The sequence below is a fragment of the Moschus berezovskii genome, chromosome 5 (assembly GCF_049115385.1).
Source record: "Moschus berezovskii isolate FMDL1 chromosome 5, NW_MosBer_1.0, whole genome shotgun sequence".
Classification (NCBI taxonomy): Eukaryota; Metazoa; Chordata; class Mammalia; order Artiodactyla; family Moschidae; genus Moschus; species Moschus berezovskii.
The window spans coordinates 125747301-125763825 of record NC_142464.1 but is presented as its reverse complement, the minus strand read 5'-3'; the positions used below and the strand labels follow the sequence as shown (position 1 = coordinate 125763825).

The window sequence follows — 16525 nt, the reverse complement described above, 5'->3', positions numbered from 1 at the left end:
CACTCCGCCTCGCTACGCAGGGGACGCAAGGTCAGCCCCGGTCTGGGCAGACTGTGCCCGCGGTGGGACCGCTGAGCCTGGGCTCAGCAACAGGAGAAACACTGCAGCGAGGAGCCCCGCCAGGCAGCCGGACAAAGCCCGCCCGCGGACCCAGAACAGCCAAAAACAGAGGCATTTTACAAGAGAGGAAGGGGGAGAAACTGGACAGGGAGAAGTGATGGGGAGTCGAGGGGCTCAGGAAGTTTGTCCCCCTGGGATATGAAAGAAATCACAGCCGGCTCGCGGAAGAGCCAGTGGACACGGAAAGTCGGTACCCGGGGAGGGGCGGGGGCCGGCGGGGCGCGGGGACCCCGGCGCGGGCGGGGGTGGGGCAGGGACTCAGGACCCGGGCAGCCCTGCGGTGGGTGCCGCCCCGCGCGGTCCTCTCGGTAGCAGGGAGGACGCAGCCGGGGGCCCGAGAGTGAGCGGGGCGGGGACGGTGAGGCTGGACCGCGCCGCGGGGCTCCTGACGAAAGGCGCGGAAACGCGCGCGTCCGGGAAGGCGGCCCGTCGGAGCTTCCGGACTCTCCCTGCCCAGCCCAGGCCTCCCCCGGGCCCGACGGGGAGCAGAGCGTGGCGATCGCGAGCCCTGCCCCGCCCCTAGGCCAGCGCGCCCGCGTCCGGTCGGGGCCGCGAACGTCCCGTCGCGTGCCCGGCCGCCACCCGACCCAAGGCCCGGGGGTGGGGTGGGGGCCGTCGGGCCCGGCGCTGCCACCACCAAGGGGGCCCGGCGCTGCCCCGCGCCGCGCGGGCCGCTGGCGGCTCCAGGGCGCACGGCCCGGAGGTGGCCGCCTCCGCAGCGGCGCTGCGCCTCGTAAAGACCCGGTGGACGCCAAGTAGGCAGCACCCTTCTCAGAAGGACGGGTGGCCCCCGCGCGCCTCGGGGGCCACACTCGGCTCTTTACTTCCCACGACCTTGTGCGATCGCGAGGGAGCAAGGGGCGCAGAGAGGTCAGGCGACCCGTCGCAGGCCACGCAGCCGGCGTGGACTGTGTCCGGACGCGGAGCGCTGGAGGGGACCAGGCAGCCCGATGGCTTCTTACCTGTGCCTCTGGCCTGAGGGTCAGGCACGAGGCCGAGCGGGGCGAGCGGCGGAGACCGGCCGGGCAGCCGGGGCCTGTGTCGCTCCGAAGCCGAGCTCCCTGGAGCAACCCGCCCTGACTGGACCCAGTGGCCCACCGGGTGCAGAGGCCGCGCGTTTGCATTCGCTGTCCCGCAGCCCCGGGCGGGCACCGAGCCCTCTCCCTCGGGGTCGGTCCAGACACACCCGGGTCCCCGGGCCGCCGGCGGTGGCTCTGGAGCTGCTGTCCAGGTGCCGCCTCCTCCAAGCAGCCCTCAGGAGCCCACGCCTGTAGGGTGGGCCTGACGGCGCCTGGGCGCGCATCCCGGCTGGGGCCGCGCGTACCGAGTCCGGGAGCCACCGCCTCGGTCCCTTTAAGCGAGCGGTTCGCGCGGTCCCGGGGTTTCCATGACGACGACGTGGGGGGGCCCGGGGCGGGGCCGGGGCGCATGCGCGGTGCGCGCCAGACGCAGCGCGTCCTTCTGGAGTCGCCGCGCCGCTGTCGCGGGCTCCGCCGAACCGCGGTGAGGGCGCGGCGGGGGTCGCCGGACGGAGGGCGCGGGCGAGGGCCGGGGTCGCAGAGCGCGGGGGCGCGGCGGCGTGGGGGGCCGGGCCGTCGGGCGCCTCCAGGCCCGGGGGCGGGCTTGGGGGCTCGCTCGTCCCAGGGGGCGGGGCCCTGGAGGCGGGCTCGCGGGTCCCGGGGGGTCGGGGCGGGTGGGCCGCGCGGCACCGAGCTCGGGGTCGGGGTCCGCCTGCCCGCGGGGCGGACGCCGCTCAGCGTCGGCTCCCGCAGGGCGCCCGGGCTCCCTCCGCTCGGCCATGGCCCCCCCGCCGCCGCGCGGACCCCCGAGGTCGCCGCCGCCGCGGCTGCTGCTGCTGCTGCTGCTGAGCGCCGCGCTGCTGGGCGCCCAGGCCCGCGCCGAGCCCGCCGCCGGGGGCGCCGTCCCCGCGCAGAGTAGGTGCCGCGCGCGCACGCGGAGGGGTCCCCGGAGGCCCTGACCCCACTCGGGCGCGCGGGAGGGGCGTGGCTCGCCTTTGTTCCCCGGTGGTCTGGGCGCCCCCGCGGGCGGGAGGCGGGGGGCGCGCGGAAGCCGCTGCCCGGGGTTGGGGGGACCCGGCTGCGAGCGCGCCCTGACTCGGACCCCCCCACCCCGACCCTCGCGCAGGCCGCCCGTGCGTGGACTGCCACGCTTTCGAGTTCATGCAGCGCGCCCTACAGGACCTGCGCAAGACGGCCTACAGCCTGGACACGCGGGTGAGCCTCCCGAGGGGTGCAGGGCGGGTGGAGGGTGGAGGCTGCCCCGTTCCGCTCTTCCCGGTGGCCTCCCTGGCTCCTTTCCCGGGGTCACCGGAAAGGACAGCTTGTCCCAACGCAGCCTTTCCCAGCGGGCAGAGAGGGCGAGGCAGGGAGACCGTCCGGATGGGCTGGAAAGCCAGCTTGGGCCCAGCTGTCCGGGGGCTTCCCCCCACCCCTGCACCCACCCCCCAACCCGCGCCTCCTCTGCAAGGGGTGGGTGCAGGCCCGAGGTGGCCGGAGTCAGCCCCCAAGTCTGGAATGAACAGTGCCCCTCCCCTCCGCCGTGGCTGGGCCCCAGCCAAGGAAGTTCTTCTTTGTGACAGAAACGTGTACTCCTGGGAAGGGAGAGCACTCAGAGAAGTAGGAAGAAGGGGACACACTGCCCTGCTCCCTCTTCTCCCAGTTCCTAAGGGCTCCCCCAGACCTGGAGTGCCCCCTGGGGATGCATCTGCAGCTGCAGCCAGCCCATCCTGGGGGGCTGGAGGAGCTGTCAGGACAGAGGGGTCCCTAAAAGAGAAGCGGAAAGAGTTGTCTAGGTGTGGGGCTCAGGGAGGCCAGGCCCAGAGCAGGAACAGCAGAGGCAGGGGGAAGCGGGGCAGGAGGAAGCGGGGCGGGGGGGGGGGGCTGCATGGAGGTCTTGGGGGCAGCTGAGGGTCCCCTGAGGGTCCCCTGCAGTCAGTCTCTGGGGCTGGGGCTGGGGGTTGTCTGGACGCAGTTGGGTTCAGGCGTCAGGAGTCCTTGGAGCAGGAGGGTCTTGGGGGGAAGCCAGTAGCTGGGCGGCCCCTAGGGTTGGGTCTCTGGGTGCTGCCTGGCGGAGCCCTCACGCCCCTCGTTGCTTTGCAGACGGAGAGCCTCCTGCTGCAGGCCGAGCGCCGGGCCCTGTGTGCCTGCTGGCCGACCGGGCACTGAGGACCCGTACCAGCACGTGCCCTCACCAATAAAAGCCTAGTCACCATGCTGGTGTCCTGTGTCCCTGCTCTGGCCACCAGGGCCCGTCGTCGTCCCTCGGAGCCCCGGCCTGGGCCTGGGTTTCCCCGCTGGGCCGCTCTCCCAGCCTGGCCCCAGACTGGAGGCATGCACCCAGGGGCATGGTGGCCACCGCCTTCCCGGGGCCTCCCCTGTTCCTGTCTGCACTTCCTTTATAGTACGGAGGGCGCAGTTGGCTGTGACCATCTCTGTACCTGGCAGTGCTATCCCAGATGGCCAAAGCTGGACACTCCTGGTCCCCTGCGCGGGAGGGCGACCCCAGTCCCTGGCCCAGCCTGACCTGTCCTGTCCTGGGGCCTGAGCGCACACAGCCGTTCAGACGCTTGGCCCAGGCCCTTCCTTGCCCCAGTGGCTTCCCGGACTCTTAACCGTGAACTCCCTCCCATTCTTGATTCTCCTCTGCTGGACCCACCCACCCTGCAGGTGCTGCTCCAGGTGTCAGGACCACAGGGAACAAAAGAGAGCCCTACCTTGGCTTCGCCTGGGCGTGGGGGGCAGGGACTGGGCCGCCTGTCCTGGGGCTCCCAGAGGAGCCGAGGGTGGCAGAAACAGGCACCTCCATCAGGGCACTGCCGTAGAGTGCCCGCGTCCCACGGGTTGGCCTCCGTCACGTGGCTATTCCTGGCTGCCGGGGAGCCCAGATTCCCAAACACAATGATTGCTGAGCCCTTCTCGGTGGGAGCAGGCAGGCACTTCGAGTGTAAGCACTTCTTAGTGTATCATGTCCCAGGCAGTACTCAGGACATATTTAAACTGAAAATCACCAGTTTATCCCAAATCGAAGTTAAACTGGGCCGGGCAGCCTCAAAGCCTGGCTCCCACTGGAGTACTGTGAACAGAAAGGAGTGGTCCTCGTGGAAAGCCTCTGCAGGGGTGCCCTTTGGGAGGAAGAGGGCCCCGCTGGGAGGGGAGGCAGGGGCCACAGGCAGAAGGGCCAGGCAGCGGCTCTGTGCCGTCTGCCCGCAGAGGGCGGGGTTGGCGTGAAGGACGGGGCCTCCTCGGGCCTGGGCTGGGGAGTTGGGCAGGCTGAGGTTTCTCTGAGCTGGACCTTTCTGGCTGCTGGCTGAGGATGGACTTGGGTTGGGGACGGAGTCGGCGCCGTCGGGAGTGAGGTGCCGGGGCTGGGGGATGTGGGTGAGCAGAGAGGCCCAGGAGGCCGCGGGGCAGACACGCCTGGGAAGGCGCTGGGGAGAGAAGGCCCCTGGGCTCGGGGGTGGGGGCGGGGAGGTGACACCCCCGAGGAGGGGGGCTTTCACAGGGCAGGGAGAGAGCAGAGACCCGGGGGGCTTTGGGCAGAAGCCAGCCTGTCACAGGCCCCGGAGGTGGAGCCAGGCCCCAGGTGGGCCCCCTGGGGTGGGCAGCTCTGGCCACAGTCAGCCGCAACCGGAGCAGAGTCGGTTGGGGAGGGGAAGGCCCGCTCGCGGGCGACGCTGGGGAAGCAGCTCGGGCCCTGTGAAGGGTTCGGTCTCGTGTGTAGTCGAGGCCGAGTATGTCCGGGCTCTGTCCTGAGCAGTACCGCCGCTCTGCTGACTGGACCAAAAGCGTCTTCGTGGCCGCGTCGGGGCCACGTGAGCTGCAACGGCCGCGTCGGGGCCACGTGAGCTGCGACGGCGTCGCCTCTGGGGCAGCGTTTGCCACCCCTGCAGACTGTTCACCCCATCGTTCCCGCTCGTCTGCCTTCGTCACGTCCGTCCATCCTCCAACAGTCCAGTCCTTCCCAGCGTGTCCCTCCCCCCCCTGGCCTGTGCCTTCCAGCTCCCAACCAGCTGGGCATTCCCGCTGCCCACCTTCACGCTTCTGGTTTGGAGGCACTGCTTCCTAGATTCCACACCATCTTCTCGCGGTGGCCTGCCTTCAAACAGCTTCCTAGACAGCCGTGTGGTAAATCAGCTGTCTGAAAATGTCTGCAAGCACGTTGGCCTCGTAGTCCCCGCCACCCCAGGCCGTTGCATGTGCCGTCCCTCTCCACAGAGTTCCCACGCGGCCTCCACCACCCACTCACTGTTCAGTCCTTGTCCCAGCTTATTCTCCTTAGTCCAAAAATCCAGCTGGAGTGCTGCCCTCTGTGACTGGCGGGCTCCTGCACCCAGCCCCCAGCCCCCAGCTCATAAAGCATCAGGAGAGCAGAGCGTCACTGGGAAGGCCAGGTGTTGTGTCACAGACTCCCAGTCAGGAGGAGGCAGGCTGGGTATAGCGGGCAGGTCAGGAGCATCACGCCTTCCCTGCCCGCAGGCACTCTCAGAGCCTGGGGCCCAGAGAGGCACCCGGCAGGTTCTAAGCAAGGGGCCCAGTCCTCCAGCTGGGCAGGCTGTTTCTCTTGCTTCCTCCCCTTCACGTTCTCTGGGAAGAGCTCCTGTGGGCTGGGCCCTGGCAGCCCCCTCCCAAGTCTGCTCCTGGTTTTCCTTGCCTTCCAGGCTCCTGGCCCCCTAGTCCACTTCCGCCAGCACCCCCGCCACCTCTGCAGTCCTCCGAGTCCTCCTCTCCCTGCGATCCCGGAGACCCCCTCTGCCCCGGGTCCCTTTCCTCGCCCAGGGTGGGGGCTCTCCCGCTGAACCAATGGTCCTGTGCTGGGCCCTCCTCCTCCCCACTCTGGGGTCTGGGCTCAGAGGACCTCCACTACCCCCGTCGGGGACCCGTGGGGCTTTGGTAGGTGTTAGGCCAGGGTAGTCGGGTCAGCCAAAGTCAAGAAGCGCCGGTGAGAATTTGTGGGGGGGCCGGGGTGGGTGACCCTGGGGGTGCTGGGAAGACAGCCGGACTCCGCCCGCCCCAGTCTCCTGACAGCACCCAGGACCCTGCCCCCAGTCCAGCTGTGCCCAACAGCGCGAGGGGAGTCCCCTCCCTGGGCCCTGGACTGAGGCTGGGCCCCTCCCTTTCTCCCCTCTCCTTTCTCCCCAGCTCCCAGCCCCTTGAAGTCCAGAACCGGGCAGGCCTCCTTGGGGGCCAGCCCTGTCTCTGCCCACCTGGTTCTGGCGCTCTCCCTTCCCAGCCAGGGGCTGGACTACTGTCTCAAGGCGCCTTGGCCTTTCCCAGCCTTGTGCAGGCTGGAGGATGAGCTCAACCCACCAGTGCAGGAGGGCGCCCTACAAGGTCAGGCTGAGTGGGGGTCCAGGCTCCCCTCCATCTCTGGGCCTGGCTCTTGGGGCAGAGGAGGGGCAGTGCTGGTTATGAACCCAGATAAGACCTGGTGGCTCAGCTGGTAAAGAATCCGCCTGCAATGCAGGAGACCTGAGTTCAATCCCTGGATCAGGAAGATCTCCTAGAGAAGGGCACGGCAAACACTCCAGTATTCTTGGGGTTTCCCTGGTGGCTCAGACAGTAAAGAATCTGCTTGCAATGCAGCAGACCCGGGTTCGATCCCTGGGTCGGGAAGATCCCCTGGAGAAGGGCATGGCTACCCACTCCAGTATTCTTGCCTGGAGAATCTCATGGACAGAGGAGCCTGGGGGGCTCCAAGGGTGGGACATGACTGAGCGACTGACAACGGCCAGCAGAGGCCACGGCCCTGTAGGGACCCCTGCAGCCCCGGATCTGGGGGCGGGTGTCAGGACGCTGCCCCGGCGCTTCCACCCCCGCCCCGCCTCCTTACTGGACTCCTTGCACCACCGTGCTCTGGCTGCGACCTTCCTCCTGCCGTGGAGGGGGCCATCCTCAGGATGCCTGGGAGCCCGGCCCGCGCTGCGGGGCAGCCCTGGGTGGCGCGTGGAGGGCTCTCTGAACGGCCGGATGAGTGCCCCTGACATTGTGATCCCACCTGGCTCTCCTGGAAGGTCACAGGCGGACCCCGGGCAAATCCTGACACACGAAACACGGCGAGCGCGTGTCGCCCCAGCTCGGCTGCCCCTCCCGCTACGACCCAGCGCTTTGGGCCCCGGGTCCTCCCTCTTCTCATGCCCCCTGGGTCCCTCAGCGCGACCCCGCGAGGGGCGGTCCCTTTCCTGGCCTCTGTGTGACCGCCGCCGCCTCACTGGGCCCCAGCGGCCCGAGGGTCCTCAGGCCTGGAGCCCGAGGCTTGCTCTCCACTCGCGCGGGTGTGAGCTCCGCTGCAGGCCGGCCCGCCGGGTCACTTGCGGGGAACTGGGGCGACGCGGGGAAGCGGGGTGCGGGGATGCGGGGGTCGCTGGGCTCGTCAGGCGCTGGGGACGGGCCTGGGACTCCCGCCCTTCCCCTTCCACTTGCCCCCCTCGCCCCCTGCCCGCAGCGTCGGCGCGGGGGGTTCGCGGGGGCCGGGGGCGCGCGCCGAGCGCCCTCCCTGCACCTGCACCGAGATCGCGGGGCGCATGCGCGGGCCGCGGAGGGCGGGGGCCGAGCCGGGAGGGGTCCTGCGGGCCCCGCGCCCCCGCGCCGGCGCTGGGGATCCGGCATCGGAGCGCGGGGACCCGCTGGGCGGCGGGCGGCGTGGGCATCGGACCCCGCTCTGATCGCGTCGCCAGCCCTTGCGGCCCCGGGCGCAGGTTCCCAGGGGCGCCGGGCGGGGCAAGCCGGGGCGCCCCCTCCCCAGGATCTCGGTCAAGCGCCGCGTTCAGACAAAGGGGCGGGAGATGGAGACGGAGACGCTTCCGTGACAGCGCCCGGCGGCCGAGGAGGAGGAGCAGGAGGACGAGGCGCTGAGGGGTCTGGCGGCGCGGCCCCAGGTCCGAGCGCTCACCGGCGGCGCGCGCGGGGGCGCAGGGCCCGGGCGGGAGGCGCCCGGCCGGGAGTCCCACGGAGCGCCCGTTCCGGGCCTGGACCCCGGCCGCACGCTCGCTCGTCCCCGGCCGGCCGAGCCCCGTCGCGCCCCGGGGGCGCCCGCGCCGCCCCCGGCCGGCCGCGGTGCAGCGCCCGAGTGTGCCATCGGGCGGGCGCGGGGGCGGCGTCTGCTCCCACCCTCGAGATCACATGGTGACCCTCGGCAGCCAATGCAGTGGACGCTAGGACCCTGCGGGACCCCGGGCGCCGCGACTGCACCGGCGCCGCTGCATTATAAATACTTCTCCAAAATGCGGCGCAGCTCCCTGCGCGCGCCCCGGCCGCCCGCCGCCTCCGCCCCGCGCTCCTGAGCCGCCGCCGCTGCCGCCGCCGCCGCCGCCGCCGCCGCGGGTCCGAGGGCGCCGCGCCCTTGCCCTGGGCCCGCCGCCCGGCCCGCGTCCCTGCGCTGCGCCGCCCGGCCGGGTGCATGCATTGTGGGCCTCCCGACATGGTCTGCGAGACGAAGATCGTGGCCGCCGAGGACCATGAGGCGCTACCGGGGGCCCAGAAGGACGCGCTGCTCGCCGCTGCCGGCGCCATGTGGCCCCCTCTGCCCGCTGCCCCCGGGCCGGCCGCCGCCCCCGCCGCGCCCCCGCCCGCGCCGGGCCCCCAGGCTCTCGGCGGCGCCGGGGGCGCGGAGCCGCCCGAGGGGCGCGGCGTGTACATCCGCGAGTTCCGCGCAGCGGAGCAGGAGGCGGCGCGCCGCATCTTCTACGACGGCATCATGGAGCGCATCCCCAACACGGCCTTCCGCGGCCTGCGGCAGCACCCTCGCGCGCAGCTGCTCTACGCCCTGCTGGCCGGTCAGTGCGCGGGGACCCGGCGGGGCGGCGGGGTCGGGGCGGCGGGGCGCACCCCGGCCTGCCGCAGTCCGCGCCCGCCCGGCTCTTTGGGGACGCGCACGGGGCTCCCTCCGTCCCTCTCGCCCCCCACCCCCCGACCTCGGCGCCGGGCCTCGTCCTGGGAGGGAGGCGGACCCCTGCCTTCCCCTCGGACGCGCACGTTCTGCGGCGGCCCCGGGGCGAGGTGGCCCCCGGCGCTGGGGACGGTCGGGGCTCCGGGCCAAGGTGCGCGGGGCGGGGGCGTGGGAACCGGTGTGGGCCGGGTGCAGGGGCTGAGGGCGGGGAGGACTGGGGTCTCCACCGGCGTCCCCTCCCCGGTCATCCCGGGTGGGGGCGGGGGAGCGGCAGGTAGCGCCCGCCGCCGAGGCCCCGCGCCGGGCGCGTGTAACTATATATAATCCACCGGGCGGGGGAGGTTGCCTCCCCGGCTCCAAGTGCTAATTTATGAGGGGCAGGCAGCCAGCTCCCCGGGGTGCCGGGCGGAGGGAGCGCGCCGAGGAGGCGGGGCGAGGGGCGGTGGGCCTGACGCGGGCGCCCCCTTTGGGGACTTTGAGGCTTGGCCCCTTGAGGTCTTGCAGCGGGAGGGCGATTCTCCCCATTTCGTAGATGTGGAGCTTGAGGCTGGGCGGGCGGCACTTCCCAAGGTCACGCGGCAGAGGCCTTTCACTGCAGGCACGTCTGCCTCTGAGCGCTGGAGGCTCCGTTCGGCCTTCCTCCCTGGACCCTGACCTCAGGACGCCCAGAGGCCAGCCCTGAGGGTTCTCGGCTGGGGTGGGGCCCCCCAAGTTCCCAAGAGAGGGAGGGTGCCTGGCCTGCCGGCCCTTTGACTCCCCCCAGCCTCATGTGGGCCAGGATATGGGCAAAGCCCGCTTCCCCAGCTGAGAGTCGGGGTGATGGGCAGCACCCCCCCTCCCCCCCCCATAGTCATGCCCTGACCTGTGCCCGCCAGCGGTTGAGGGCAGCCTGCCAGTGCTCAGGACACTTGGAAGTCGTGATGTCAGGTGTGACGGCATCGCGTCCTCACGGACAAGTTTGCCAGCAGGGCCAGGTGGAAGCAGCAGCTGCGATGGTCTTTGCTCTGGGCTTGGGGTCCCCTCTGCCCACGGCCCCGGGGGTATGACCAGGGGCCAGTGCGGCGCGGGGCTCCGCGGCCAGCGGGCACTGAGCGCGCCCTCTTCCCGTGGGCACTGAGCGCGCCCTCTTCCCGCAGCGCTCTGCTTCGCCCTGACGCGCTCACTGCTGCTGACTTGCCTGGTGCCCGCAGGGCTGCTGGCCCTGCGCTACTACTACAGCCGGAAGGTGGTTCTCGCCTACCTGGACTGCGCGCTGCGCACGGACATGGCGGACATCGAGCAGTACTACATGAGGCCCCCCGGTGAGGCTCGGGCCCGCCCCGCCCCCAGCCCTTCCCCCGCAGAGCCGCCCGGGGTGGGGGCCCAGCAGCCTGGGGTGGGCCGGGGCAGGGCTGGGCGCCGGGCAGCCTGGGTTGGGCGCCCTATGAACTGAGCCTCCTGGGAACAAGGTCGCTGGCCGAGGAGTGGGGTGCCGCACGCTGGCAGGGCTGGGCTGACAGGACTGGGTACTCCTCCTGGAGCGTAGCCGGCTTCCGTCCTGTGTCCTCTGAGGGCTGGGCACTGCTGGCCCGAGCTGGCCCTGAGCCACACTGACCCGCCCTGCTGCTCGGACTGCCGCTGCCTGTCACCTGGCGCCCGTCTCACCCCCCAGGGGCCCTTTCGGTGCGTTTTGTGGGTCCCGGGCTGGCCCAGAATGCTGGGGCCCTGAGTGGCAGGACAGGGAACCCCATGGTGGGGGACGAGAACCCTAGGAGAACGGGGCTTTCACGTCACGGCTTCCACTTCTGGTCCCTGGGCCACTTTCTAATCCCAGGGTTTTGCCCCAGCCCTGGCTTTCTGTAGACAGAGGGGCTGGCACCTGCTCTGGAGGCATCCTCTCCAGGGAGTTGATGCTCAAGGCTGGCCTGGGGGCAGGGGCGGGCTTTTCTGTGTGCCCGGCATTGGGATGTGAGGGTCCCCCAGGTGCAGGAAGGTCTGTGTGGAGAGGGGCCTGGGCAGCTGGTGAGGGTCTAGTAGGACCCTGGCAGGCGACAAGGAAGGGCGGCCGGGCCAGGGGAAGCAAGGCTCCCAGGGCAGGGCTGACCTGACTGGCGTGACCAGCTCTGGGCCGTGGCGGCTGGTCCTTTCTCAGCCCTGAAGCCGCCTGGCAGGCCTTGGGCACCCTCGGTTCTGTGTGACCCTCTTCCAAGCCCAAACAAAACAGTTTATCAGCGTCCTGGAGCTTCAGCCCAGCTCTGCCCAGGACGGGAGGGGCCTTGCACCAAAGCCTGGAATGGCCCCCCTCTCTGGGGCACAGTCCCCCTGGATGTGAGATCAGGTGGGCTGAGACAGCTGGTGGGTCTGCAGGAAGACCCCACGGGGGCGGGGAGGCTGAATGGCGGCTGACAGGGCCGCGCTGGGGCTTGTGGGGGCTGCTCCTGCTCTGGGGAAACCGAGGCTGTGCTGACCTCTGACCCGGGCTGGGTGGGTGGGGAGAGCCCGTGCGTCCTTGGCCAGTGGGCAGGTCAGCAGGCAGAGGGCAGTCATTCCTGAGCTCTGGCTGTGTGTCTGGGCTCAGTCATGGAGTTCAGCGGTGAGGAGACCCCCACAGAGGTGACAGGCCGGGGTGGCGGGGGAGGGGGGCATGCTGGGGAAGCAGGCAGGGGGAACCCAGCAGATGGGAGACGAGTGTCTTCCTAGCGGGGTCACATGAAGGCACTTTAGGGGGAAGTTAGGCCTTCCACGAGGGAGAATGTGGCAGTGGAGGCTGGTGTGGCTATGGGTAGGGCGGGTGCAGGCCAGGCTCCCTGGAGTGGGCACCACGCCGGCCTAGTCTCCTGGAGCCCCTGGGCCTCGGATCACTGGAGGAGACGACTCTCCCCTCGGCTTCGTCCCTCTGACCCTCCTGCCTCCTCAGTTCCCCAGAGGTCTCCCCACACCCCCTCCTGCCCTGCATGGGGCCGCAATGGGTCTGGGCAGGGGGTGGGGGCGGCTGGCCTGACCACAGGGCTCGCTGCACGGCCTCGGGCCCAGGGACAGGGTGGCTCCAGGGCAGCTGCGGGCAGCAGGCAGGTTGGGCCCGGTGCTCGGCCCAGAGGGGCCCTGCCTGCTGGCGGACAGGCAGTGGTGCCTGTGGCCCTGACCTCCTCCCTGTTCCCTGCAGGCTCCTGCTTCTGGGTGGCCGTGCTGGACGGCAACGTGGTGGGCATCGTGGCGGCGCGGGCCCACGCGGCGGACAACACGGTGGAGCTGCTGCGCATGTCCGTGGACTCGCGCTTCCGTGGCAAGGGCATCGCCAAGGCGCTGGGCCGCAAGGTGCTGGAGTTCGCCCTGGTGCACAACTACTCCGCGGTGGTGTTGGGCACCACGGCCGTTAAGGTGGCCGCCCACAAGCTCTACGAGTCGCTGGGCTTCAGACACATGGGCTCAAGTGACCGCTACGTGATGCCCGGCATGACCCTCTCGCTGGCCGAGCGCCTCTTCTTCCAGGTCCGCTACCACCGCTACCGCCTGCAGCTGCGCGAGGAGTGACCGCCGCCGCCCCGCCCGCCGCCCGCCCGCCCGTGCCCGCCCCGCCCGCCGCCCGGGCCGCTTTCAGACGCTCACCTTGGCGTGTGTGTTGGGCTCTCCCTTTTCGACACCACACGGGTCCTTGGCTGGTTCCCGGGGGATGCCGGGCCGGTGTGCAGCGGGGACACGCGGGAAGGTGGGTGGTCCCTCCAGCCACGCCCCCGCCCTGCCCGGGTAGGGCCACGCCCTGAAGAGTGACAGCGTGGGACGCCGCGAGCCCACGCAGCTGCCGCCCGCTTAGCCCCGAGGTGGCCAGGGGCCCCGCCATGCCCACCAAGCACAGAGCCTCTGGGGTGAGCCCCCCGCGCCCAGCAGCCCCGGGCCGGCAGCGGGGCGGGGCCCGGCCGTCCGCCCCCCAGTGGGCGTGGCCTGTGCGCCCCGGCGCTGGGCTGCCCGCGGCCGCTTTGCTCCGTGCATGCCGAGGATGTGGCCTGGCTGCAGCATGCCGCATGCCCGCAGCCCCCCGCCCCCGCCCCGCCCAGACTGGACCCAGACCGGTGAGCGCCCCGGCCCCCCGCCCCACTCTCTGGAGCCCTGCTGTCCACCTCGCCCCTCGCTTCCCCCAGGCCAGCTCTGCTTCGACGTCGGATCACCCCCTTTCCTTTCGGTACCTGCTCCTCCTCCGCCCGGGCTTTGCTGATTGGCGTCGTCATCCGGGTGTGGTTCCCATAGCGACGTGTGGTCCAGCCGCGGCCAGGGCCCTCCGGGAGGGCAGGGTGGAGGCGGCCGTGGGGGTCCCTGCTCCCCCAGGGCCAGCTCGATCGGGCGTGGTGGCCGCTCCCGGACCTCCCTGGGGACTTCCTGCCCAGCGGCGGTCGGGCTCTGTCCTGTGAATCTTGACCAACCAAGGCTGCCGCCTGCACCACCGAGCCCGTAGCTTCTCCCAGCCTGAAGCCGACCTATTTTTTAATAAGTTATTTAGACAGAATAGCACTCTGCATGACTTTAACTCTTGGGACAAAACGGTAGTTGATACACACACACACACACACACATACCTGTGTGGTCTAGAATATGCACTGTTTCCGGCCCAGTTTGGTGGGGGTGGGTGCCGGGGGGGTGAAGGGTTGGTTTGGTCTGGAGGGAAACCCTGACTGAACGTCGTTTCCGCCCCAAGGGCACTCCTGGGCGGGCGCAGGCGGGAGCAGCTTGCCAGCAGTGTCCAGTGTAGGAGTGGGGCGCCTTCCGAGTGCCCACCCCCTGCCCCAGTCGCAGGCAGGGGCTTTTGGGAGTGGGGGTGGCCCAGAGCGGGGGAGGAAGGTGGTGGCTGGAGGGGCGTAGAGACCCGCCAAGGCCCCTCACTTTGAGGGGGAAGCGGCGGGTGGTGTGGGCCACGGACCTGGGTGCCACGAGCGGGCCCTGGAGGGCGCGTCATCAGAGGCGCTTTGAGCGGGCCACACCTGGCCTCCTGAGGGGCCCTGGGTACTGTGAGCGGCTGAGATAACTTACAGAACATTGTACAGACCCCACGCTCCCCTGTACATTCTCCCCGGTGGTGCCCGGCCCCCGTCGGGGGTGGGAGTTTTGTAGACTGTACAGAAATCGGCCCCCTATTTTCTTGCAGTTCTCAGATTTTGTTAATCTGGATAATACAGACAGACGTAAAGTGTTTTAGCAAAACGGAAAACAAAGCTGTGCCTTTTTCCTCTTTCTGTTTGGTTTGGTGTCGGCTCGGGGTGGCCTTAGGTGGCGAGGGGCGCGGCGGGGCTGCGGCCAGCCTGGGGCCTGGTGGGTCGTGTTCTTGTCTGGTGGTGGCTCTGGGACGCTGCGGGCTCCCTCCAACCCTGTGCCTCTGGGGCCCATGTGTCCGGTTGGGGTGTGGGGCGGGGGGTGTGCCCTAAGCGTCTGGTGGTGTGGACCAGAGCGCCTCGAGGGGGTCCCTCCTGGAGGGTGTGGCCCCTCCTGTCCCCTGGTGTCTGTTCCTGCTGCGTGGCCCCTGCCTCCGCCCTACCCCACCCCTGCGGATGGCCCAGAGGGTGCTGGACACAGGCTGGGCCCTCAGCCTCCCCTCGTGCCCTTTGTTGCTGCCAGGACGGACACCAGGAGGGGTGTGGCAGGGTGGCCGCGTGTCTGGAATGCTGTTGTCCAGCCACCACCCGGCCCTGAGGTGGGCAGAGGTGCCCGTGTTACCCCAGGCTGGGTGCGTGCTGAGCCCGGGTCGGGACCCCTGCCTGGCCAGCGTGCGGCCTGGGCTCCTGGGGGCAGGCCTCCCAGCCTCCCCCCAGCCTGGGAGCTAACAGCTCCACAAACATGCACTGCGTTGTGAGTTTTATACCTTTGTAGAAATCCTGATGTCACTTCTTCTACCTCTGTGAAGCGTCCCCCCAGGGTCCTGCCTGGGGGTGTGTCTGGGCAGCTTCTCTGTGTTTGGCAGCCCTGGGCCTCTCCTGGCTCTGCCAACTCCCGGGCCTCCCTGGGCCTGGCACTGCACTCAGGGGTCTGGCTTCCAGGCAGCAGAAGCGGGAGTTGGAGCCGGAGCATATCTTCGTTAGATGGACCTGAAGCGCCAGCCCGATGGGCCCGTCCGGGTCCCAGGACCCGGGGCAGCTGAGGCTCCACCACTGCTGTACAGCCCCGCGTCCTGGCCCGTGGCTGGCAGGCCTCGCCTGGGTAAAGGCTTTTCAGGCAGCTGGTCCCGAGGGTGGGCGACCAGAGCGGGTGGGGGTGTATGTAGGGGCCAGCCGGGTGGTCTGGCCCCACGCAGGGCCGTGGTGGTGTCCCTCCCAGTCCCTCTTTGTCGGGGCTGGCCTCCCCCAGCTGGCCCAGGGCAGGGTTGGGGGTGGACGGATGAGTGGCTTGGACCGGGAGGCCATGTGGTCCCAGGGCCCCCATCCTGCTCTGGGGGTCCTTTCTCAGAGATGGTCCTCGGGGGGTGGAGGGTTCCTTCCCATGTCTGGCAAGGGTTTTGAGGCCCTCTGGGCCCCCAGGCCTGGCTCTGACCTCCGGGGGGTCATGCTGGAAATGTGGGTGCAGCCGTCTGCCTGCCCTTGGGGGCTGTTGGTGTTGGGGGCTGCTGGACGGTGGCCCTGGCCCTCCCTGGCGCGTGCCGTGTGTCGCCTCTGCTCCCGTGTCTGTCTGAAACCACTGCTGTGCATCATTCTGGCCCCTGAACCTGAGCTGGTGGCCCTGGGCCTTTTTGGAGTTGAGTTCTGGGCTGAGCACGGGCAGACCCTGGGTTGTGTTTGCTCGGGGTACTGACGACAGGCTTCTGGCGGCAGCATGAGGTCTGCTGAGTACCAGTGCTGGATGTGGTTTTTTAACAGCAATAATCAGCCACTTCGGAGAAGGGGTGTGCCTGTGGGTAGGTGCACACATGTGTGCAGGGGGAGAGCCTGCTGCCTGAGGGCTCTGGGGGGCCAGTGTGCTTGGCCGGGGCGGGCTGGCCCCAAGGCCTCGTCCGCTCTCCTCTGGCCCAGCCGGCCTGGGTCCCAGCCCTCCTTCCTCCCGGGCTGAGGCTGCTGGACGGGCCCGAGTGCAGCGGGGGTGCCCGGGTGAGCTTTTGCCTGGGGTGCTGGCACTGTGGGGAGGGCCAGGGCAGGGACGCTCGGTGACACTCTGTGGGCTGGCCGAGGTCAGATCTGGGGACGGGGGGCCCCAGGCCAGGCTGTCTGACCCCGGGCGGGCTGCCGTCACTCACTGAGTCCACCGTCGGTGTGCTCAGGGATGGCAGGACCGCCCGGCTGTTCCAAGACCCCAGCACGTGCCCAGCGGCCCACGGGAGGGCCCCAAGGGGCACTGAGTTCCGGGGGCGTGGGCTGCCGGGTGGGGGGTCCCTGGCCCCCTGTGCGTGTGTGAGCCACGGGGGGGGGGGGCCCGCAGCCATGGCCCTGAGCCTGCCCGGCCCCCAATGCTGCTGTTTTTCAATAAAACCCGAGCTTACGGAACCGTGCTCCGTGCTTTCTTGCCGCGTCCTGTGTAACACTGGACCCAGAAGGGCTCCTCCCTGAGGTGC

General features: G+C 70.1%; 2 protein-coding genes across 4 annotated transcripts; both read left to right on the top strand.

Annotated features, from left to right (window-relative positions):
- Positions 1–778: 778 nt before the first annotated feature.
- NICOL1 (NELL2 interacting cell ontogeny regulator 1) lies at positions 779–3351 on the top strand. 3 transcript variants are annotated; one of them, XM_088836618.1, is made up of 4 exons: positions 779–875; positions 1893–2054; positions 2266–2354; positions 3240–3351. In XM_088836618.1, the coding sequence occupies exons 2-4, from the start codon at positions 1919–1921 to the stop codon at positions 3303–3305; spliced, it is 291 nt and encodes a 96-aa protein (XP_088692744.1). In that variant the 5' UTR covers positions 779–875; positions 1893–1918; the 3' UTR covers positions 3306–3351. The 3 variants fall into 3 exon arrangements, with proteins under 3 accessions (XP_088692744.1, XP_055290187.1, XP_088692743.1); XM_055434212.2 differs by lacking the exon at positions 779–875 and adding an exon at positions 1483–1623; XM_088836617.1 differs by lacking the exons at positions 779–875; positions 1893–2054 and adding an exon at positions 1494–1623.
- A 5049-nt stretch (positions 3352–8400) lies between these two features.
- ASPNAT (aspartate N-acetyltransferase) lies at positions 8401–14467 on the top strand. Its single transcript, XM_055434207.2, has 3 exons — positions 8401–8911; positions 10161–10325; positions 12167–14467. The coding sequence occupies exons 1-3, from the start codon at positions 8536–8538 to the stop codon at positions 12532–12534; spliced, it is 909 nt and encodes a 302-aa protein (XP_055290182.1). The 5' UTR covers positions 8401–8535; the 3' UTR covers positions 12535–14467.
- The last annotated feature ends 2058 nt before the right edge of the window (positions 14468–16525 follow it).